Source organism: Microcaecilia unicolor, chromosome 2, assembly GCF_901765095.1.
Source record: "Microcaecilia unicolor chromosome 2, aMicUni1.1, whole genome shotgun sequence".
Lineage (NCBI taxonomy): Eukaryota > Metazoa > Chordata > Amphibia > Gymnophiona > Siphonopidae > Microcaecilia > Microcaecilia unicolor.
Genome location: NC_044032.1, coordinates 605,646,030 through 605,670,159, shown reverse-complemented (window position 1 = coordinate 605,670,159; position 24,130 = coordinate 605,646,030). Strand labels below are relative to the sequence as shown.

Below are 24,130 nucleotides of genomic sequence, written 5' to 3'. Positions count from 1 at the left end.
TCAGGCCATCTGTCCATGAGCTGAAATTGAGCCAAAGTGGGGCTTGTGGGGAGATAATTGTAAACATTTAAAGAAATCTACTACGTAATGACTGAAAAAGAGATTTCATTATTTGCATTGGCCAAATCCAATTCCTATCCTAAACCCTGTTGAAATGAGCTCTTCATGCAAGATAGCAAGTGTCAGTGTTCTGTATGGTAGAATGGGCCAAAATTCTTCAAGGGCAATGTCAAGAGACTGATCAACAGTAGCAGTAATAATTGTTGTTGCTGCTCAAGGAGATTCCACCAGTTACTGAATACAAGAGTCTTGTATTTTTTTTTCATACAAGAATGCTTGTTGAATATCTCTTGGTTTGAATAAAAGAAATAGATCCATTGTGTCTGAGTTATTCAAAGATGTTTTCTTTGTCCGAGTTTAGATTTGGATCTAATCATATTTGGAGAATATAGAGTTTGCTAGGGCAGTTCATACACTTTCTCAGCACCCATCCATACCTGAGGAATACTGTAGGAGACAGTATTATTTGCTACAAGATACTTCCGATACTAGAAAACCCCACTTAATGCCAGTGAATTTTAGTGTATATAAGCATGGTAAGAACTTATAACCATTTCTGATGTGAAAAAACACTAACACGGAGCCCTGTTCTTCTGCATTTTAAAATGTAAATCCAATATTATTACACACTTCACTTGCCATTACTCAGAACTGTGTATAGAAGATTCCTAAAGTACTTATTTACCAAGCACCTGTGAAATGTAAGATGAATTTGTATTACTGATTTCTTGATTAACTTTAATGTTTTTTTCCAGACTTGGACTATGTGTTTGCACATTTCAGTGGCATCTTTCTGATGAGTACAGTCTACTTCCTGATCTACTGTGCAGTCATGAAAAATCATCCTAAATTATACCCAGAAGCAATATTGCCAGGTATGTGTCTTATCGATAATTCAAAATTACAAACTTGGATTTCATCTTTTGGGTTTTTTTTGTTCTTGGATTTTCATCTCTTATTTTATAATACATTATTGAGGGGAAAGAAAAAATTTCTGTTAAGCTAATATTGTGACCTAGCGGTGTCCTATTCTTCAGGTTTTTGGGTTTTGTTTTTTTTTAATACTGTACATAGTGCATCCATTGTAGTAGCATTGGTCTTTGGTTGGATACTGTGAACTAAGGGGGTCTTTTATTTTGTTTATTTGTTACATTTGTATCCCACATTTTCCCACCTATTTGCAGGCTCAATGTGGCTTACATATTACCGTATCGGCGTTCGCCAATACCGGTATGAACAAATACAAGGTGATATTGTGGAATAATAAGGTTCCTGTGTGACAGGCTCATTAGGGGATCTTAGAGGGGAAGAGTTGAGTTAAAGATTAGCTTGAGTTATCTGAAACAGGGCACATTTTATTCCTATGGGCCCTGCTGCAGATAACTCGAGCTAATCTTTAGTAAAAGACCCCCCCCCCCCCCCCCCCCCCAAGGTACTTTCTGGAACTTTACAGTCATGAGTCCCCAGCCAGCCACCAGGTGTCACTATTGTCATAGCAGGAAAAAGAAGGAAAAAATCCTAATGGAGAACAAACAGCAGTAATGGAGTGAGGTCCAGGAGAGAGAACCAAGAAGTTCAACAAATGTAAAAGTCACTTCTGTTTATTCAGAATAGTGGTAAAAAGTCGTCTACAAGGTGAACTCTTACAGCTGGAAAAACACACTTTGACATGGCAAATAAAATATGCGTGCAGGTAACTCTAACGAAAACTATTGTAGTTCAGAAAAAAAAGAATAAAGTTGAGTGGCTTTATTTGGCATCATTGACTGTGTGTGTATTTCAGTTGTCATTTGACATACGGTAATCATAGTTTTCTAGCATACTAGATTCCTGATGCAGGTATTTATGCCGAAACACTGCTGTGTCGTCTTTCTCCAGCTGCGAGAGTTCACCTTTGTAGATGACTTTCTACCTCCATTCTGAATAAATAGAAGTAACTTTTACATGTTTTGGACTCCTTGGCATCACTCCATTATTGCTGTCACTGTTGTTGTGGCATAACTGATGCTTTTCTCCTGGGGCTCAAGATGCCCCCTTGCACAGCATCCCAAGCCAAACTGGAGAACAGAAAATAAGCTGAAAGTTGAACTTGGGTTCCTTCGTATGGCAATGTACAGAACTAAAAAAAAAACAAAACCCTATACTGGAGAGCAAAAATAACATGAAATCAATTACTAAATAATTTGCTCTAATTCTTGACTTTAACCCCAGGGATGATCTATAATATAAATCTTAAAGAAAGGAAACCTCAACAGCCAGGGGCACCTACAAAGATGGTCTTCCCCTTTAAATGGCCCTTATCGTAGGTTTCAGTTGTCCTCTGAAACAAACTGCAATGGAAAATAACTCCTGTATGGAGAAAACCTTTGCAGCCAAAAAACAGGAAAATATTTAACGGTAATCTACAGGGTTAATGTCAAATCATTGTGTTCAATTCTGGTCGCCGCATCTCAAGAAAGATATAGTGGAATTGGAAAAGGTGCAGCGAAGGGCGACTAAAATGATAGCGGGGATGGGACGACTTCCCTATGAAGAAAGACTAAGGAGGCTAAGGCTTTTTAGCTTGGAGAAGAGACGGCTGAGGGGAGACATGATAGAGGTATATAAAATGAGTGGACTGGAGCAGGTGGATGTGAAGCGTCTGTTCGCACTTTCCAAAAATACTAGGACTAGGGGGCATGCGATGAAACTACAGTGTAGTAAATTTAAAACCAATCTGAGAAAATGTTTCTTCACCCAACACGTAATTAAACTCTGGAATTCGTTGCCGGAGAACGTGGTGGAGGCGGTTAGCTTGGCAGAGTTTAAAAAGGAGTTAGACGGTTTCCTAAAGGACAAGTCCATAAACCGCTACTAAATGGACTTGGGGAAAAATCCATAATTCTAGGAATAACATGTATAGAATGTTTGTACGTTTGGGAAGCTTGGCCGCTGTCGTGGACAGGATGCTGGACTCGATGGACCCTTGGTCTTTTCCCAGTGTGGCATTACTTATGTACTTATGTAATACTGAAAACTATAAACATTACTACATGTGTATAGAGAACATTTTTTCACTTAGCTTCTCCACCTGGGTGGTCACAAAAACCATTGGCTTCTACAAAACATCAAGCCGGGTCAAGTTTCAATTAATTCAACTGTAGCACAATGTAACTGCTCAACAAGGGGCTCCCTTGTTTTGTTTCTGCCTCAGGAAGAATCCACCAGAAAAAAAGTTTTTCAGTCTTTCAATGTACAGAACTGCCACTGAGCCCCTTGGTCAACCCTCTGAGGGGTCCTTTTACTCGAGTGCGCTAAAAAATGGCTTGCGGTAGTGTAGACATGTGTTTTGGGCGCGTGCAGAATCATTTTTCAGCGCACCTGCAAAAAAACGCCTTTTAAAAATTTTTGCCGAAAATGGACGTGCAGCAGAATGAAAATTGCCGCGTGTCCATTTTGGGTCTGAGACCTTACCGCCAGCCATTGACCTAGCAGTAAAGTCTTACACGGTAACTGGGTGGTCATGACCTACATGCTCCAAATGCCACTTGGCGCGCATAACTGATGTGCGCCAGAAAATAAAAAAAATATTTTTCGGGTGCGCGTAGCGGACAAGCTCCAAAAATTAAATTACACAAGGGCCACACAGTAGCCATGTGGTAGGTAACTCCATTTTGGTGTGCATCGGGCGCGCATAGACTCTTATGTTGCTTAGTAAAAGGGCCCCTTAATCTGATTAAAAGAACAAGAGAGGAAGAAATAACTGTACCAAATGTCACTTAAACTTAGAGGAGACAATTCTATTACAGGGTGCCAACATTTAGGCACCATATTTTATAAGATTGCTTAAGCACAAAAGTATTCTTGTAGAATACTAGCAATAAACGAGCATTGGTACGCATAAACGTAGGTACGCACATTTACACCAAGGACTAGATTCTGTAAATGGTGCCCAAATTTGGGCGCCGATAAAAAAAAAAAAACGCACAGTGAGTACTATTCTGTAACCAGCACTCTGAGTTGGACACCATGTATAGAATAACGCATAGTGCCGAGATCCGCACCCAACTTTTGGGAGTGAGGATTTACACCAAATCCTTGCGCGTAAATTAGGCATGGATCCCCTGAATTCTGGAATACTGCGCACATCTTTAGTTAATGAACTTGACCCACCCATTCCTCTACCATAGCCATGCCCCCTTTTCAGTTACATGCTGAAAGATTTGCATGTGCATCTTTATAGAATAGCATGTAGCAAGATGTGCATGTTAATTGGCTTATTACTCAGTTTGCACGTGCAATTTGTAGTGCTATTTATAGAATCCAGGGAAAAGTGTATGTCTGACATAAATGGGCATGCCTAAAATGCAGCATTTACACCTCTAACTTATAGCATTCTGTAAATAGTAAATAGCTAGTGCAAATATTTGCCCCAGTAGTGAAATGCCAATGCCCCATCCCTGTGAATGCTTCCCTAACAATTATGCCTAAGCTATAATTGCAGTTAGTTACATTACAGCCATCTGTGTGCGTAAGTGTACACATACGTTAATGGCAGTATTGTATAAATTTAGGCATACAAATGGCTGGTGTCTTGGAATAGACCATTGTGACATTGCATTGACATATCAACAGGCAAATCCCCCAGAGTCATAAGGAGCTGCAGTGGGAAAAAAATATATCTTTAATCGTGATTGCAAATTCAGCCCTAAAAAAATTAAAGATTAAAAAGTAATGAAGATGATAAATACAAAGTACAAACTGAAAAATTGCAAATGAAAGAATCTGAAACAGCATGCAGAATAGCTATAAACAGCCCTACAGTTTTCACAACATACTTCACAAAAGCAAACCAGGCCGGCATTAGAGGGTGGCAAACAGGGCAATTGCTCTGGGCCCCTCCACTACAACAGGCTCCCAAGCCTGCCTCATGCTGAAGGAGGCATAGGCTGAAGGCCAGATTTGGGGCTCCCTCCCTAGTTTCTGCCCTGGGCCCATGAATGTCTAACACCAGCCCTGCAAACCTAGCAGGTGTTGATTAAACCAACAAGGATTATTATATCACTGTCCGGATGGATATGAAACATCTTGATCGTCCCCATCCCCCTTATTTTGTATCCTGATGTCTCTCCTCAGTCTGACAGGTATTGTAAGAAGAGTGGCAGCGCACATGATTACATACAGTAACTTCCAGTTAAAACAGCTATCCATCCATTTAAAAACAAATATATCAAACAGCCTACCCACATTTCTGCCAGTCACAGATTAATAGCCATAAGACCGTACGTTCCCTTCCAGTACCCAGTCTTCCAGGCTTTCCATATAGGCTGAAATTACATCCTCCCAAGACCTTAGTTAAACAACACAAGTCAACTAGAACAGCATGGTTAAGAGATGACCCCTTCAGCCCCCCCCCCCCCCCCCCCCCAGGAGATGTCAGCAAAGAGGCAGGGTTCATACTGGCTTCTTGTAAGTCAGCACAGCACACAGCATAGGTCCTCCCATGCATCTCATTGAAAAAGCCAGGTAGGACTTCCAAGTGCAAGAATTTCCCAACATTACTGACACAGAAGGTATGTGTTTGTGTATGTTTGTGTGTGCTGTGCACTGGATGCTTACCACTAGTCTTCCATTGGCTCTATACACACTCATTTAAAAACACTGAAAAAAAATAACATCTGTAGTTTGGATGCCTCGTTGTGGAACTGTGTGTGTGCACTGTATGAATGCTTTCATACAGAGGTATTTCTAACCAAAGCGTTCAGTTACCAAAGCCCACCTTTGGAAAGTTAAGGGCCCAACTATAAATTTATAGTTTTGGATCTAATTGTTTACTGAATGTACTGTGGGCATAGACACAATTTTTGTAATAGAACAATGCTGTTTGTCGTTTCTAGGATTCATCTCTGGTGTTCTCTGGGGAATAGGCAATTGCTGCTGGTTCCTGGCTAATCATTACCTCAGTGCTGTTATCACATTTCCAATAATAGCTGCTGTGAGTACCAAGCTCTACAAAGTTTTGAGTGTGGTCAGGAAAGCTCCACCCAATATGTGGATTATATAGATTTAGATCATCAGTAGAAAATGTCATAGGCGGTCGGTGGCCCAGATGTTTGGGAAGGCTAAAGGAGGCAGAGTCAGAGGTGGAGTCAGAGGCCAGGGTGGGGTTTGAATACATAATTGTTTGGCATCATGCAGAAAGAAAGGCCGGTAAAATAGTTGCAAGTAATACCTTTTATAACATTTAGATATTACAGAGAGAGATGTCCCTCCTAACCAGCATCTCCCCTCTGTGTTCCTGTCCATATCCCTTCCTCCATATTCAGAATCTGCCCTCTGTGTCCCTATCATCTCTTATATTCAGCATCTCCCCTCTGTGTTCCTAACTTGACCTGTCCTGTATTTCCCCCATGTCCCTATCCTTCTTCCTGTGATCAGGATTTCCTTTGTGTCCCTATGCCCTCTCTGTCCAGCATTGCCCACTGTGTCCCTATCCCTATGCTCCCTCCATGCCCAGCATCTCTTCTGTATGTGTGACCCAACCCTTTCTCTTGCATCCCTTACTCTGGGCCAGTATCTCTCTCCATCTCAATTCCCACCACCCCTTCATAGTTCAGTGTTTTGTTTTTTTTTGCTCCTGTGTCCAGTGTCTCTTTTTTTTTTTTTTTTTTTTTTTCTTTTTTCCATCCGGCATATTTTCCCCTCTCTTCTCCTCCCCCATTCCAGTTCTCTCTCCCTCTCTGTCTCTCCCCCTGCTGGTCCACCATAACTCGTCTGTCCCCTCCCCGTACTCTGGAGCCAGTATCTCTTCCTCTTCCCACCCCCCAGGATCCAGTGTCTCCTGTCTTCCATTCTGTTTAGCATCTTTCTCTGTCTTTTTTCTTCTCCCCCCCCCCCCCCCCCCCCCCGATGGTCTACATCTATAACTCCCCGTCCCTTTCTTCATCTTTTCCCTGTCTGTCTGTTCCTTCTGGTCCATCAGAGCAGCACCTGCATTTCTCTCTGTGTCTGTGACCATTCCATCCAGCATCTTTCTCTATACAATAGAAATCTTATATCCCGCTAAGTCCCACGAGAGCTCCATGCAGTTCACAATAAGAAAAACGCTGGGCATTTCCAGAGAGCTACAATACAAATTCAGCTTGACAACAGATCATTACTCATTAAGCAACTGAAAAGAGAGTGGAGGAGTGGCCTAGTGGTTAGAGTGGTGGACTTGGGTCCTGGGGAACTGGGTTCGATTCCCACTGCAGGCACAGGCAGCTCCCTGTGACTCTGAGCAAGTCACTTAACCCTCCATTGCCCCAGGTACAAATAAGTACCTGTATATAATATGTAAGCCGCATTGAACCTGCTATGAGTGGGGAAAGTGCGGGATACAAATGTAAGAAAAAAAAAAAGATGTGTTTTAAGAGCCTTCCAAAATGATCTATATTGAATAATTGTTCTGATTTTCAAAGGAAAAGTGTTCCACCATTTGACTGACTGAAAAGAAAAAAAGCTATTAAACACACTTCTGTAAATTACCCTTTTGGGAGATGTTGCAATAGCAGTGGAAGCCTATCAGGTAAAACTCTGTTTTTTCGTGTAAGAGTTACAAGATCTGGAAAGTATTCCAGAACAAATCCATACAAAATAAGAGAGGTTTAGCACACAATTAAAAAACAATTTGGGCCCTAACAGGGGGCTAATGAAGGCTTAACTATAATGGAGAAACTGGTTCAAACTTTCTAGCCACTGTATTTTGAAAAGTCTGTAATTTGTTTTTTTTTTTAACAGGCTTTCAGATAAGCCCACAAAGATAGCACTGCAGTAATCCATCTGCAATAAAAGTAGGGATTGTGCCATTAATATAAAAGCATTAAATTAAAAATATGATCTTATCCTTCTTAACTTTTTCATAGTACAAAATCCCTTTTTTTATCACCTTAAAAAAAAAGGCCTCCCCCCCCCCCCCTCCCTGAAAATGGACATACAGCAAAATGAAAATTGCCGCATGTCCATTTTGGGTCTGAGACCTTACTGCTTACTACTTATTACTACTTATCATTTCTAAAGCGCTACTAGACGTACGTAGCACTGTACACTTGAACATGAAGAGACGGTCCCTGCTCGACAGAGCTTACAATCTAATTAGGACAGACAAGCAGGACAAACAAGAGATAAGGGAATATTAAAGTGAGGATGATAAAATAAGGGTTCTGAACAAGTGAATAAGGGTTAGGAGTTAAAAACAGCATCAAAAAGGTGGGCTTTTAGCTTAGATTTGAAGACGGCCAGATATGGAGCTTTACGTACTGGCTTAGGAAGTCTATTCCAGGCAGCCATAGTCCTAGCGGTAAAGAATTTGGGTGGTAATGACCTACACACATCAGATGCCACTTGACGCGTGTCCACTATGCGCGCCAGAAAATAAAAAAATATTTTTCAGACGCACGTAGCGGATGTGCACCAAAATTGAAATTACCGCAAGAGCCATTCGGTAACTGGGCGGTAACTCCAATTTGGCACGTGTTAGGCGCACATAGGTGCCTATGCTGCTTAGTAAAAGGGGTCCTTTGTTTTTTCAATATTTAATTTAAGCCGTGTAGCCATTAAGGGTACCAATCCCATTTTCTATTTGTTGAGCAATTTCTGATAAAAGAGTTAATAAAAGGGATTACAGTAACATTGTCAGCGTACATATGTCTAGAAGCCTCTCTCTTCTCTGCCCACAGACCCAGTCCAGCCTATCTCACTCTCTCCCTTCCCCCTTCAAATCCACATCTATAACACATCTCCCACTCCAGGGTACTGCATCTTTCCCTCCTATCTGCCTGCCTGCCATCTGTCTGTCCCCTCCCCACCCCACCCAGGACCATTAGAGCTACACCTTCAGCTCTCTCTCTCACCATTGGGTAGGTTCAGCAAGCATCTCTTTCCCCTCCTTGTAGTCGGACATTTGCCTTCTTGAAGTAGATGAGTCTGTCTGCTGCCATTAGCGGTGTTCACTCTAGCAATTATAGCAGGCCTGCCTCGGGGACTCAGCCTTTCCCCGTGGCGCATCCCTCATGGAAGCAGGAAGTTGCGTCGGAGGAGGCAGGACGTGTCATAGGGGAAGGCCTAGTCCCCAAGGTAGGCCTGCTGTAATTGAGGAGAGGGAGAATGGGAGTCCCATCCATCACCACTGCAGAAATGGAAAATTCTTTGATGCTGCCTTACTTTTGGGTGGGCCCTTTGTGTGTTGTATTGGGCTGCTTGGTGCTGTGGCTACCATCAGCTTTTTACTTGGGGAGTCTTATCGGGTCCAACTTGCGGCAAGCCTTCCCAAGCCTCTTATACCAGATAGAACAGATAAAGGATTATATTGGCTCTTATGTAAGGTGATTGTGTGATAAAGGGTTTCCCCCATTTCCCCTACTGCCTGTCCAAAATTCTGCAAGATGAGGTCACAATTTTTTAGTTTGTATGTTTGTGAATGAAAGTTTGTTTTCACTGCATGGGATTTCTATTACAACAATCTTATAAAATCAAGTCAAATGCCTGAAATATGCACGGTGCAAGCTGACATGTATTGGTACAGTAGGCATGTTCTGGGGGAGCATGGGCAAAGTTACGGCTTCTGCGCATATTATAAAATATGCATGATTGCACATATTGTACATGTGTACATTTATACCTGTTGAGCAGGTGTAATGTCCACGCCATCATCCACGTATGGTTTTCTGCAGAATTTATGCTTGTATTTTGTAACGATGCACAAAAGAAATCAGGTGAGTGTTTAGCAAATAACAGGGTGACTTTATAAAGACACGAAAGATGCCCTTACTAAACTGTCTTAAGCAGCCAGTGTGGATTTTGCTGTGCAGTAGATGATTACATGGATCCACACTAATGGCTACTACGTATTAAAACCAGCCAGTGCAGTTAAAACAAACAAAAAAATTCTCTAGCTGCTTAACATACCACATTATTTTGTTCTTTCAGATTTTACTGACAAATGTATTTGTTGGGGTTGGTGCTAGATTGACAGCACCAGTTAATGTTGGTCTTCTGTGTATTCACAGACCTACTGCAGCTCAGGAAAGATGTATGTGTGTGTCTTGTACACTTGGCAGTATACACAAAAGCCAACACACATTTGAAATTATTGAGCAGTAGTGCCAGTCATCAAGATCTGAGCCCTAACTGTTCATTCGTGCACTTGTCTTACGTATTCATGTATTCTGAGCACATGTATAAATACTAAGCTGTGTCAGTACAGGTAAACTTTAAAAACAAAATATGTGCATACTTCCATTTTGAAAATTACCTCGGGGAATTATGCATTTGCATTTATACCTCTGCTCTTTGGCACATATATTTTCTAGGTAGATTTATGCCCTTACTTGTATATTTTAGAAAGTATGTACATAAATTGAAAATCTGACCCTGGAAGGGCCTCTGTTATGGCATATAGAAGTTTTATGCTCATAATTTTACATGCATACCATATTTGCAGTTTTAAAAGCACCTATTTCTGCACATTAAACCTTGCGTTATCTGCTGAAATGGCTTTTAAAATTGTCATCCCTGTGATTCCATCCCATGACTGCATGTCTGTCTGGGTGGTGGGTTTTTGGTTTTTTTATTTTTAGTTGTTAAACGCAAAGGAATCCTGTTTAGAAGGAATGGTTCTGCGGAATCTTAGCAGAGATTGGGTGGCGACGCTGGTAATTGGTAAACAAAACGGGAGCTGGGCAGACTTCTACGGTCTATGCCCTGATCGTGACAATAGATAGGGGTGGGCTGGAGTGTAAATTTTAAGGGGCTTCGACGTTCGCTTCAGAACTTAGTACAAGAACAGTGCTGGGCAGACTTCTACAGTCTGTGCCCTGAGAAAGGCAAGGACAAATCAAACTTGGGAATACATATAAAGTATCTTGTTGGGCAGACTGGATGGACCGTACAGGTCTTTATCTGCCTTCATTTACTATGTGGGGCATAATCGAATGGTGCCGGCAAAATAGATCGCTGGCGATCTATTTTGGCGGCGATGCAACAGCTGGCCGTAACCGTATTATCAAAAAAGATGGCCGGCCATCTTTTTTTTTTTTTTCAATAATACGGTTTGGCCCGGCCAAATGCCAGAGTTCGCCGGGTTTGAGATCGCCGGTTTTGTATTTTAGCGATAATGGAAAAAAATGCCAGCCATCTCAAACCTGGCAAAATCCGAGGCATTTGGTCATGGTAGGAGCCAACATTTTGTAGTGCACTGGTCCCCCTGACATGCCAGGACACCCTAGGGGACACTTCTAAAAATTAAAAAAAAAAAACACAAATAGCTCCCTTACCTTGGGTGCTGAGCCCCCCCCCCCAAATCCTCCCCAAACCCACTCCCCACAACTCTGCACCATTACCATAGCCCTTATGGGTGAAGGGGGCACCTACATGTGGGTACAGTGTGTTTTGGGGGGGGGGGGCGGGTTGGAGGGCTCAACACTTAGCACCACAAGTGTAACAGGTAGGGGGGGATGGACCTGGGTCTGCCTGCCTGAAGTGCACCCATTAAAAACTGCTCCAGGGACTTGCATACTGCTGACAGGGAGCTGGGTATGACATTTGAGGCTGGCATACAGGCTGGCAAAAAAGGTTTTTATTTTTATTTTTTTAGTGTGGGAGGGGGTTGGTGACCATTCCCTCCGGTGGTCATCTGGTGAGTTGGGGCACCTTTTTGAGGCTTTGTTGTGAAAATAAAAGGACCAAGTAAACTCTGCGAAATACTGATTAACGCCGCTTTTTTTTTCCATTATCCGCGAAAGCTGGCCATCTGGTAGCCACGCCCATGCCCGCCCATGTCCCACCTTCGCTACGCCGCCGACATGCCCCCTTGAACTTTCGCCAGCTCGGCGACGGGAAAGCAGTGATGGTGTCAAAAAAGCAGCTTTCGATTATACGGATTTCGCCGCTTTTGAGAGATCACCGGCCATCTCCCGATTTATGTTGGAAGATGCCCGGCGATCACTTTCGAAAATAAGCCTGTATGATAAAATGATAGTCCTTTGGTTAGGCCCTTCTCCTGGGACTTCTTCAAGCGACCTTCCTTCAATAAGCATTCAAAAGGGTACTGGGGACAACATTGGATTTGACACTTACTATGGAGCCTCATATCAGCCTTTTCGGTGAAAAGGTATTTTTTAAATTGAGAAAGCTTAGATGTATTAGGAAGTATGTTTTATTTGATCTGTGTAAGTTAGTGGCTCAGGCTTCTATATTATATAAGTACATAAGTAGTGCCATACTGGGAAAGACCAAAGGTCCATCTAGCCCAGCATCCTGTCACCGACAGTGGCCAATCCAGGTCAAGGGCACCTGGCACGCTCCCCAAACGTAAAAACATTCCAGACAAGTTATACCTAAAAATGCGGAATTTTTCCAAGTCCATTTAATAGCGGTCTATGGACTTGTCCTTTAGGAATCTATCTAACCCCTTTTTAAACTCCGTCAAGCTAACCGCCCGTACCACGTTCTCCGGCAACGAATTCCAGAGTCTAATTACACGTTGGGTGAAGAAAAATTTTCTCCGATTCGTTTTAAATTTACCACACTGTAGCTTCAACTCATGCCCTCTAGTCCTAGTATTTTTGGATAGCGTGAACAGTCGCTTCACATCCACCCGATCCATTCCACTCATTATTTTATACACTTCTATCATATCTCCCCTCAGCCGTCTCTTCTCCAAGCTGAAAAGCCCTAGCCTTCTCAGCCTCTCTTCATAGGAAAGTCGTCCCATCCCCACTATCATTTTCGTCGCCCTTCGCTGTACCTTTTCCAATTCTACTATATCTTTTTTGAGATACGGAGACCAGTACTGAACACAATACTCCAGGTGCGGTCGCACCATGGAGCGATACAACGGCATTATAACATCCGCACACCTGGACTCCATACCCTTCCTAATAACACCCAACATTCTATTCGCTTTCCTAGCCGCAGCAGCACACTGAGCAGAAGGTTTCAGCGTATCATCGACGACGACACCCAGATCCCTTTCTTGATCCGTAACTCCTAACGCGGAACCTTGCAAGACTTAGCTATAATTCGGGTTCCTCTTACCCACATGCATCACTTTGCACTTGTCAACATTGAACTTCATCTGCCACTTGCACGCCCATTCTCCCAGTCTCGCAAGGTCCTCCTGTAATCGTTCACATTCCTCCTGCGACTTGACGACCCTGAATAATTTTGTGTCATCGGCGAATTTAATTACCTCACTAGTTATTCCCATCTCTAGGTCATTTATAAATACATTAAAAAGCAACGGACCCAGCACAGACCCCTGCGGGACCCCACTAACTACCCTCCTCCACTGAGAATACTGGCCACGCAATATTATCACACAGATTATTGTAATCTCCTTTATGCCGGCTGCCTCACTAATGTGAGGCATGGAATGTTGCCATGATTTGGGTTTCTGCCAGGTACTTTGTGACCTGGCTTCGCCACTCTTGGAAACAGGATACTGGGCTAGATGGACCATTGGTCTGACCCAGTATGGCTATTCTTTTGTCTTATGTCCTAAAGGCACGCTAGCGGTTTTAGCGGTTTTATATATACCATGATCTGCTTCATATATGTTATGCTCCTTATGTCACCTTGTATGTATGCACCTTAACGTAATACCATATGTAACTCAGTTACTCGGAAATGGCAATCGCCATTACGGCAAATGGTAAGCCACATTGAGCCTGCAAATAGCTGGGAAAATGTGGGATACAAATGCTACAAATAATAATAATAATAGTGTGCGCTGATGATTAGCGCGTGCTAAACGCTAGAGACGCCCATGGATATGTATGGGTGTCTCGAACGTTTAGCACATGCTTATTTTAAGCGCATGCTAAGAATGCTAGTGTGCCTTTGTAAAAGGACCCCTAAACTATTGAAGCAATTGCAAACCCTGCAAAATATAGTAGCAAAATGAGTGTGGCTTGTTAAATTACATTGGGGCTCATTTTCAAAGCACTTAGCCTTCCAAAGTTCCATAGTGGCTCTCAGAAGAAACCTGTATAATTTCCAAGTTTTCTACTCTGGTTTTTAAAATTTTTCATGGCCTTATTCAAGATTATCTATGTAACCTTATAATACCCTTCACAGCTTATAGATTATTGCATAATCTTCAATAATTAATTTTATATTTATCTTTAGGAAAAGGTATGAAGTATGAAAAGACCTTCAATGCTGTGTTTACATATCAAGCTATGTTACTATGGAATTCATTATCATTGATAATTAGATTACATGCAATTTAGGAAGAATTTAAAAACTCAATTTTTAAGGTATTATTAGATGGGTCAATTTCTTATTTGTAGTTCCTAGCAACTGACTAGTTTTATTTATTATAGTCTCGGTATACATTTTTTTTGTGTGGAAACTGCAGAATATAAGCATGTGTATTAATATATCATCTTCGTCTTCATCCATCATAAACCAACTCTCTCAGGCCCATTTCCTTCGATTCCAGGCTCCCTTCCAAAAACAACAACAAAAACAACAAAAGGCTTGTTGCCACAGAAAATTAAAATAGGTGTCTGCCTGTTTCACTGCCTTTAGTTATATTATTCCCCCTCTCAAGTTAGCAGCCTGTAGCTAGTTGGTCTCATGTTGTGAGGACTTGCTATGCTGCTTGTCCTTGGAGAAAACCAAGTTTCTTATCTGTTGCAGATGTTTTCTGTAGACAGCAGGATGCTTGTTTTCACATACTTTCCTACCTCCTGTGGAGTTATAAGCTGTAAAACTAGAATAGAAACATAGAATCATGACTGCAGATAAAGGCCCATCCAGTCTGCCCATCCTCTGTAACCCCCCAACCCATAGGAGCCAACTTTTCAAAATGATTGGGGGGTGCTGACATTTTTTTTTAACAGGTAGTGCGTTCCCCCCTCTTGTCCCCGCATCCCCCTCCCCCCTCATATCCTGTTTCTGCAAGGGCGGGACCAGAGCTGAGAGAGAAGGGCCCTGCATGCATTTCACCACTGCTGCCGGCCGCCGTAACCCGTCCCCGACGAGATAAGTCAAGACAAGTCAAGAGATGACTTTTAAAATTCGGAGGGAGGGAGGGGGCCTGGAACTCGAAGGAAGGGGGGAGGGAGAGACGATGACCCTGGAACTCTGAGGGAGGGTACGAACTACTTTCGGTGGGTGGAATATTGGGGGTGCTCGAGCACCCACGGAGTCAGCGCCTATGCCCCAACCCCTCCTCTTCCTAAGGGATCCCACGTGCTTATCCCATGCTTTCTTAAACTCTGACACAGTCCTCAACTCCACAACCTCCACCGGGAGGCCATTCCACACTTCCACCACCCTTTCGTGTGACAGTGGCATGTGGGAAGTAGTGTGTATGCATGATGTACCTACTCAAGCTAGATTAGTTTCCTACACCCAACTCCTTCGATGATATCGCCCATCTTGTCAGGACTTGTATCCAGCTGTTTATGGAGAACACCTGCTACAGGTAAATAACTTGGTCATTTGTTTCAAGGTCATTATGATATGGAGATCCTTGTGTATGTATCCTTATGGTTTCCTTGTAAAACTATTCAAATTAGTACATATTACTGATCTGGAATTGTATGTGAGAGAATTGTTGTCTTGAAAAAAATAGAAATTCCAGTCAAAAACAAACAAGTACAATTTGGACTTTTTCTTTAGGGTCCTGGGTTTATTGCTGCTCTGTGGGGAGTTCTGGTATTCAAAGAAATACAGGTATGTATAAGTCCTGATGAGATACTTTATTAATATGTTTGCCTACATCCTGTGTGTGCTTATATATGCAGAGCTTATTTGATCAAAGTGAATGTACTTAACACTTCCTACTACACCTTTCTGACCTCATTTGCAAAACCGAACGCTTTTTATTGGACTGCTTCATGTACTTTATCACTAATGAACTTTAACGCAATACCACTTTTATTTTTATTCTGTAAATGATGTCTCTCTACTTGATTGCTTAATTTACTCTGCCACCTTTGAACTTTAATGCAATACCACTTTGTATTTTCATTCTGGTAATGGCGATTGCCACTACGGAACAATGTAAGCCACATTGAGCCTGCAAATAGGTGGGAAAATGTGGGATACAAATACAACAAATCAATAAGTCGAGAAAAGCCCTTTCTCCAGTAGTAAATTGGGGTTCTCTTTTCAGAGAGAACACTGTGTAGTTAAGAACTGCATTTTATTATCGTTTTCAGCATACTTTGTTTAAATCTTTTTATCAAATACTAGTAAAAAAGGCCCGTTTCTGACACAAATGAAACGGGCGCTAGCAAGGTTTTCCTCAGAGTGTGTATGTTTGGGAGAGTGTATGTGAAAGTGGCTGTTTGAGAGTCAGAGTGAAAGTGTGTGTGTGTGAGAGAGAGAGTGAGTCTGGGTGTGAGTGTGTTTGTGAGAGAGTGTGTGTGTGAGAATGAGAGTGTGTGCAAGTGTGTGTGTGAGACACAGTGCGAGAGAGAGAGTGTGTGTGAGACACAGATTCTCTGTGAGAGTGAGTGTATGAGACCAAGCAAGTGTGTGAGTGACTGTGTGGCACATAGAGAGTGAATGTGATACAGTGTGAGAGAGAGTGAGTGAGAGTCAGAAAGACATTGTATATGAGAGAGAGAGAGAGTGTGAGCCCTGCCCTCCCAATCCGTGCCCATCTGTCCCCTGCCCCCTCCATTCATCCTTTTCCAGCAATTCCCCTCTCTCCCTGAGCCCTGCCCTCCCAATCCATGCCCATCCATGCTCCTCTGTCACCTGTCCCCTCCATTCATCCCTATCCAGCAATTCCCCTCTCTCCCTGAGCCCTGCCCTGCAATCCATATCCATCCATGCCCATCTGTCCCCTCCATTCATCCCTATCCAGCAATTCCCCTCTCCCTGAGCCCTGCCCTCCCAATCCATGCCCATCCATGCTCCTCTGTCACCTGCCCCCTCCATTCATCCCTATCCAGCAATTCCCCTCTCTCCCTGAGCCCTGCCCTGCAATCCATATCCATCCATGCCCATCTGTCCCCTCCATTCATCCCTATCCAGCAATTCCCCTCTCTCCCTGAGCCCTGCCCTCCCAATCCATGCCCATCCATGCTCCTCTGTCCCCTCCATTCATCCCTTTCCAGCAATTCCCCTCTCTCCCTGAGCCCTGCCCTCCCAATCCATGCCCATCCATGCTCCTCTGTCACCTGCCCCTCCATTCATCCCTATCCAGCAATTCCCCTCTCTCCCTGAGCCCTGCCCTGCAATCCATATCCATCCATGCCCATCTGTCCCCTCCATTCATCCCTATCCAGCAATTCCCCTCTCTCCCTGAGCCCTGCCCTCCCATTCCATGCTCCTCTGTCTCCTGCCCCTCCATTCATCTCTTTCCAGCAATTCCCCTCTCTCCCTGAGCCCTGCCCTCCCAATCCATGCCCATCCATGCTCCTCTGTCCCCTGCTGCCTCCATTCAACCTTTTCCAGCAAGTCCCCTCTCTCCCTTCCATGACCCCCCTCGCATCCATGCTCCTCTCTCTCCCATGTCCCAGCCTGGCCCGCCCTCTTATCCCCCCCCCCCCTTCTCATGCATGCCCCCCCTTCGCATCCATGCTGTCGTTTCTCCCCTGCCCTCCCGCTCCCATTGTTCAACTTACTGGCCACCCTCTTCTCTCCCCCCAACTTCCTTTTTTTTTTTTTTTTTTCTTCTTCTTTTTAAATTTACCTCCGTGGCGGTTCCGGCAGCGAAGCGTCAGGGAAGGAGGCGGCGCTCCCGACTTCTAGCCTTCCCTTCGCTGTGTTCCGCCTTCTTCTGACGTCATCCTTGACGTCAGAAGAAGGCGGAACACAGCGAAGGGAAGTCTAGAGACGTCGGGAGCGCCGCCTCCTTCCCTGACGCTGCGCTGCCGGAATTTTGTTTTTTTTTCCGCCCTCGACGTCATGACGTTTGACGCGAGGGCGGGGCAGAGACGGCTGGCTGGCTTGAAGGCTTCACACCACGAATCCACGAACCCTTCAGCCTGGGAGTGACGTCAGATGGCTTCAGAACGTTGTCCTCAGAACGTTGAGGGTGCGTTTTATTATATTAGATGTAAACATGACCAACCATGGCAAAATATATTGCATCATGGTTCTTTTAACTTTACAGTTTTCTTTCTAATCCTTCCATCTCAATCCTATGAGGAACCATCCCTCAGTCGAACCCTCCAAAGTTTCTAGGCACAAAGCAATAAAATGGCCAACATGGGTTGGGAACATGATGAATCTTCATGCCCTCGTTCCCCACCTCCCACCTGGGGACTAACATAAACCATAAGAAAGAGGAGATGAGAGAGGAAAAGGAACAAGAACAGCATTCCAGCACCCCACCCCCCACAACATAAATGTAGGCTTGCAGTGGGCATGTTTGAACATTGTTTCTGATCGGCAGTTTTGGACTCAAGTTAGTAAGTTTATGGCACGTGTGTTAGGCCAAGAAGTGGTGGTCACAGCAGCAGAGGTTCTTTTAAATTAACCCTTGTGTCTGGAGGTACAAGGGGGAGGGGCTAGGCTCCTTATTTGGAAAATGTTTTTGTTAGAGAAAAAGAGGTCTTGTTGGAATGGATGACCGCAGTCCCCTAGATTTCTGGCAGTGGTGGAATGTCTTGCATCATTTGATGCAGATGGAGAAGCTTTCAGTGATGGGTAGCTCTGGGAGTAAGTTAAGGTTCATGTTTTTAGAATCTGTAGGTCTGGTCTCCCAGGGCACATAGCAACGTGGTCAGTTTAGGGTGAGTATCAGTAAGTGGGATGGGGGGAGCAGTATTCTTGGGTTGCAAGTTCTCTGGTGGGAAGGTGGGTATGAACTGCAGTTGCAGCATACTTTAAAGTGTCAGTTACTAGATGTAAGCCATTTCTGATATGACCTATATACATTATGCATTACTATTACATGCTTAGAACCATGGTTATCTTTTGGCCCAGTATTCATTATTTTAGGAGAAACCTCATATGATACTCGCTCTTCATTATGGTTTGTTTTTATTTTTAACTCTACAGGGTCGAAAAAACTATGTGCTGCTCGGCTTGGCATTTTGTATCATTTTGGTTGGGTCTCTCTGCACAGCGTTTTCAAAACTGTGAAGGCTTAAGGAAGACTGGCATGCAGTTCACTTGATCCAGGCAACATTGATTTATAGAGCTTGCGTGTCAAGAGTTTCCATGTCTATGAATGTCTTCATTTTAAGAAGAAACCCTGGACATAAGGTTCCATGAAATGCGAAGAATGAGCGTCAGTTCTCCAGATTAAGTTAAAATTTGAATTACTATAGAATAACACATTTGCACGAACGTATATCTTGCTGTGTTCACTAGATTTGTTTTCATGCTAACCTTTTATTACCGATGATACTGAAATATGCTGCATGGCAGAACATATTTCTAGCTATTAATATTAACGGATGTTAATACAAGCTGTTTCAAGATAGTTTTGCATATCACAATCACTTGCACTGAATGTTCCATTGGATATTTCCAAAAATTATAAAAAAACGAATCAAGTTGTTGGGGTTTTCTTTTCACTGCATCCCACAGCACTTTCTTAGACTGCAGCACTATCTAAATGGACCAAGAATGTACCTTTGAAGGAGTTTCTTAAAATGGGCCTTTTTTCAACGACAGATTAAATTTCCCATGTTTTGTTGCTTGCAGCAGGACATTCTTGTCAGGTTGTTCCCTATCCAGATTAACAAAGTTCAAGTTCAGTTATGCTAGATCTGGAAGAGTACCTGAACGTAGTTCTCACAAAAGTAAACGTATAGTAGTTGGTCAGCCAAAATAATGATTTGGATTTCTAGATTTAATCACCTTTTCCAAATCCAAGGTTAAGGCGAGTTGCTAATCAGGTATGATAGGTATTTCCCTGTCCTGAAAGCCTTAAAGCTGAGGGCCAAATTGATGAACCTGCTTTGTTGCACTTCAGTATGCATTATTAGTAAGCTCCATTGATGAAAACAGTTTAGTAAATCTAGCCCTGAGTTTGTATTTGTGGCACTGGAGGGTTAAGTGTCTTGCCCAGGGTTATGGGGAGCATCAGTGGGAGGTGGGGAAGCAACAGACCCTTAACCCTTGATTCTCTGGTTTGCAGCTGGCTGTTCTAAGCCACTCCACTGCTTCCATTATTCAGGATGATTGTGAAATAAAGAAAAGATGATGTGGGAGACAGGTTAAGTTTGATCACTTCATGGCTAGAGTTTATCCCGTATGCCATATCTTTTAGAAATGTCTCAAATAAGTTGTAATTTTATTGAGAGCTGAGTTCTGATAAAGTAACTGGAGACTGGTCAAAATGGCTTTTGCCGGTAAAAGCAGATTGTCATTTTAATAATGGACATTTTTATATGTCTTAAAATTGCCATTTGCTATAGTTATGATGCCACTAATGAACTATTTATAAGTCCTTTCCCTTGCTTCTGAAAAGTCCCATCACAGATCTTAGCAAAAACTGACTCTTTGTTAATGCATACAGAATATACCTAAACATACATAATCTTTGGTTTTCATCTTATATCACTGTCAGTATCAAAAATAATTAATTGCAAATTTACTAATCTCTTGAATAAAATATCAAAAAGGTAAAAAATTTTTTAGCATGAATGAAAAATTAAGCTAATTATAATGATACCAGTGTTTTAAGTGTTCCATGCAGAGTTTAGTGTTAGGTTGAATGGGAAAGCAGTTCTTTCTTGGCTGTACAGCATTGGACAAAATACTTTTTCGTTGGAAAGTGGTTAAAATGTAACAGGTCTAGGGCTGTACATCAGTTAACAATTTTAATAACTTGATTAATTGCATAAACTGGCCAATAAAAGGTTCTATTTTGTGGTAAACCACTATAGTAATTCTGATGTTTGTTTATTAAAACTTTCTTGATTGCTTTTTTTTAACAAGTAAATTAAATCGATGTGAAGTCATAATTAATAGCAGACAATTAAAGAAATGAATACCATTGGTTAATAAGGAAAAACACAATCATAATCAAATCAAGGACATTCACACCAAGTCCTAACACTGTACCCTGAAATGCTAAGGGGCCCACCTGCCTTTCCCAGTAAATCCTCAGCTGGCAGTATAAGCCTTAATAGAAAGGTGGGTTTTTAACATAGTCTTAAGTAGAGAGGTGTGGTAGCCGTGTTAGTCCACTCTTAAAGGTTATCAATAGAAATCAAACAAAATAAAACATGGAAAAGAAAATAAGATGATACCTTTTTTATTGGCCATAACTTAATACATTTCTTGATTAGCTTTCGAAGGTTGCCCTTCTTCGTCAGATCGGAAATAAGCAAATGAGGTAGCAGATAGTATATATAAGAGAAACATCAAAGCATTACTTTGACAGTCTGACAGAGTGGGAGGGTGAGGGTATGCAAGGGGACATCAAAGCATTTAATTGATATTCTAACAGGATGGGTGTTGGTAGGTGAGAGGAGGGTAATAAACAGAGAAATACAGCTTTATGGTTTATAATGGGTTAGAAAACCCAGATCCTTATTTGTTAGGTGTCAAAATATTCAATCATTCTTATTTCAAAGGTCTTACGTTCCTGTATTGTTTTAAAATTACCTTTCAGTATTCTTACTGTGAAATCACTGGTGCAGTGTTCTGGTCTTGTAAAGTGTTGGCCCACAGGGGTGGGGGCTTGACTGGCACCGGCTATTTTCATGTGATGTCTGTGCAGATTGAATCTTGGAGACATTTTTAACCTACAAAGGGCAAAACAATTTTTCAAGACCAAGGAGATCTGAGCAGTAAATGTAAGATTTGAATCTAAAACAACTCCTAAATATTTGAATTGCGTAACTGGCTCAATTGGTATACTGCATAAAACTGGGGTAACTGATAAATGGGGACGTGACCCGTAATCCAACAAGTAGTTGTCTTCTGGGTGTTTAGAACCATAGAATGATTTAAAAACCATTCCAATACATTATTAAGACTTCTGAAGAAGGGAAAAATCTGGGTTAAAATTAGTAATATAATGGACAATCAAAATATCATCAGCGTAGAGATATGTTCTAAGGCCAAATGACTGAATGAGTGCTGCTAAGGGATGAAGATAGATATTAAAAAGAATTGGAGAGAATCGATCCCTGCGGAACTCCACAAGACAGTGCAAAAGAACCAGTTTGTCTCTCTGGAGTAAGGACTTTAATTGTCAAATCTCGAAGTAAAGTGGCAAACCAATCGTGGACTATACCAGTTATCATCCTACTACTACTACTATTTAGCATTTCTATAGCGATACAAGGCGTACGCAGCGCTGCACAAACATAGAAGAAACACAGTCCCTGCTCAAAGAGCTTACAATCTAATAGACAAAAAATAAAGTAAGCAAATCAATTAATGTGTACAGGAAAATAAAAAATAAAGTAAATCAATTAATATGTACAGGAAGGAGGAGAGGAGGGTAGGTGGAGGCGAGTGGTTACAAGTGTTACGAGTCAAAAGCAATGTTAAAGAGGTGGGCTTTCAGTCTAGCTTTAAAGGTGGCCAAGGACGGGGCAAGACGTAGGGGCTCAGGAAGTTTATTCCAGGCGTGCAGCGAGACAGAAGGCGTGAAGTCTGGAGTTGGCAGTAGTGGAGAAAGGAACAGATAAGAAGGATTTATCCATGGAGCGGAGTGCACGGGAAGGGGTATAGGGAAGGACGAGTGTGGAGAGATACTGGGGAGCAGCAGAGTGAGTACATTTATAGGTTAGTAGAAGAAGTTTGAACAGGATGTGAAAATGGATAAGGAGCCAGTGAAGCAACTTGAGGAGAGGGGTAGTATGAGTAAAGCGACCCTGGCAGAAGACGAGACGGACAGCAGAGTTTTGAACCGAATGGAGAGGGGAGAGGTGACTAAGTGGGAGGCCAGCAAGAAGCAGATTGCAGTAGTCTAAACGAGAGGTGACAAGGGTGTGGATGAGGGTTTTGGTAGAGTGCTCAGAAAGAAAGGGGCGGATTTTACTGATGTTGTAAAGAAAGAAACGACAGGTCTTGGCAATCTGCTGGATATGAGCAGAGAAGGAGAGAGAAGAGTCAAAGATGACCCCAAGGTTTCGAGCTGAGGAGACAGGGAAAGTGAGAGAGCCATCAACAGAAATAGAAAATGGGGGGAGTGGAGCGGTCGGTTTGGGGGAGGGGGGAATGAGAAGTTTGGTTTTGGTCATGTTTAATTTCAGGTGGCGTTGGGACATCCAGACAGCAATGTCAGACAAGAACGCTGAAACTTTGGTTTGGATGCAAGGTGAGGTATCAGGGGTAGAAAGGTAGATTTGGGAGTCATCAGCATAGAGATGGTAGGAAAAGCCATGGGATGAGATTAATGAACCAAGGGAAGAAGTGTAGATAGAAAAGAGGAGGGGACCAAGAACAGAACCCTGAGGTACGCCGACAGGCAGAGGGATAGAAGTAGAAGAGGATCCACCAGAGTGAACACTAAAGGTGCGGAGGGAGAGGTAGGAAGAGAACCAGGAAAGGACAGAGCCCTGGAATCCAAGTGAGGACAGGGTATCGAGGAGTATGCTGTGATCGACAGTGTCAAAAGCAGCGGAAAGATCAAGAAGAAGAAATCCCGATAGAAGAAAGACATTGTGGAAGAAGATCATAGTCGATAACATCAAATGTTGCAGATAAATCAAGAGATACAGCTACAGAAATGTACCCTTCATCAAGTTTTTGATATGTTTCACTCAGTACTGATGTCAGGACAGTTTCCATACTGAAACCAATACGGAAGCTGGACTGAAGTGGATGAAGTATAAGTGATGACTAAGTGTAATTGCAATTGTAGAAAGACCAAGTTTTCTATAATCTTGGCAAAGAAAGGCAAATTTGAAATGGGTCGATAACTCGCTGGTATTGATGAGTCTAGAGAAGGATTTTTTAAGATTGATCGAACTATTGCTTGAAGGAATTGGGCACATAGTTTGAAATGTCTATATGCGAATGCCAGGAGCCTAAGAAATAAGATGGGGGAGTTAGAATATATTGCACTAAATGAAAAATTAGATATAATAGGCATCTCTGAGACCTGGTGGAAGGAGGAAAACCAGTGGGACACTGTCATACCGGGGTACAAATTATATCGTAATGATAGGGT

At 42.6% G+C, this 24,130-nt stretch overlaps 1 protein-coding gene across 2 annotated transcripts in view; it reads left to right on the top strand.

The window, feature by feature from the left end:
• TMEM144 (transmembrane protein 144) overlaps positions 1 to 20,876 on the top strand; it is a 69,886-nt gene extending 49,010 nt beyond the window's left edge. For both annotated transcript variants that reach the window (XM_030191605.1, XM_030191606.1), the window contains exons 9-12: positions 816 to 935; positions 5,937 to 6,034; positions 15,709 to 15,762; positions 19,048 to 20,876. In XM_030191605.1, the coding sequence (XP_030047465.1) occupies positions 816 to 935; positions 5,937 to 6,034; positions 15,709 to 15,762; positions 19,048 to 19,131 (356 nt within the window). In that variant the 3' untranslated portion in view covers positions 19,132 to 20,876. The remainder of the gene's footprint in view (positions 1 to 815; positions 936 to 5,936; positions 6,035 to 15,708; positions 15,763 to 19,047) is intronic.
• Positions 20,877 to 24,130: the final 3,254 nt, after the last annotated feature.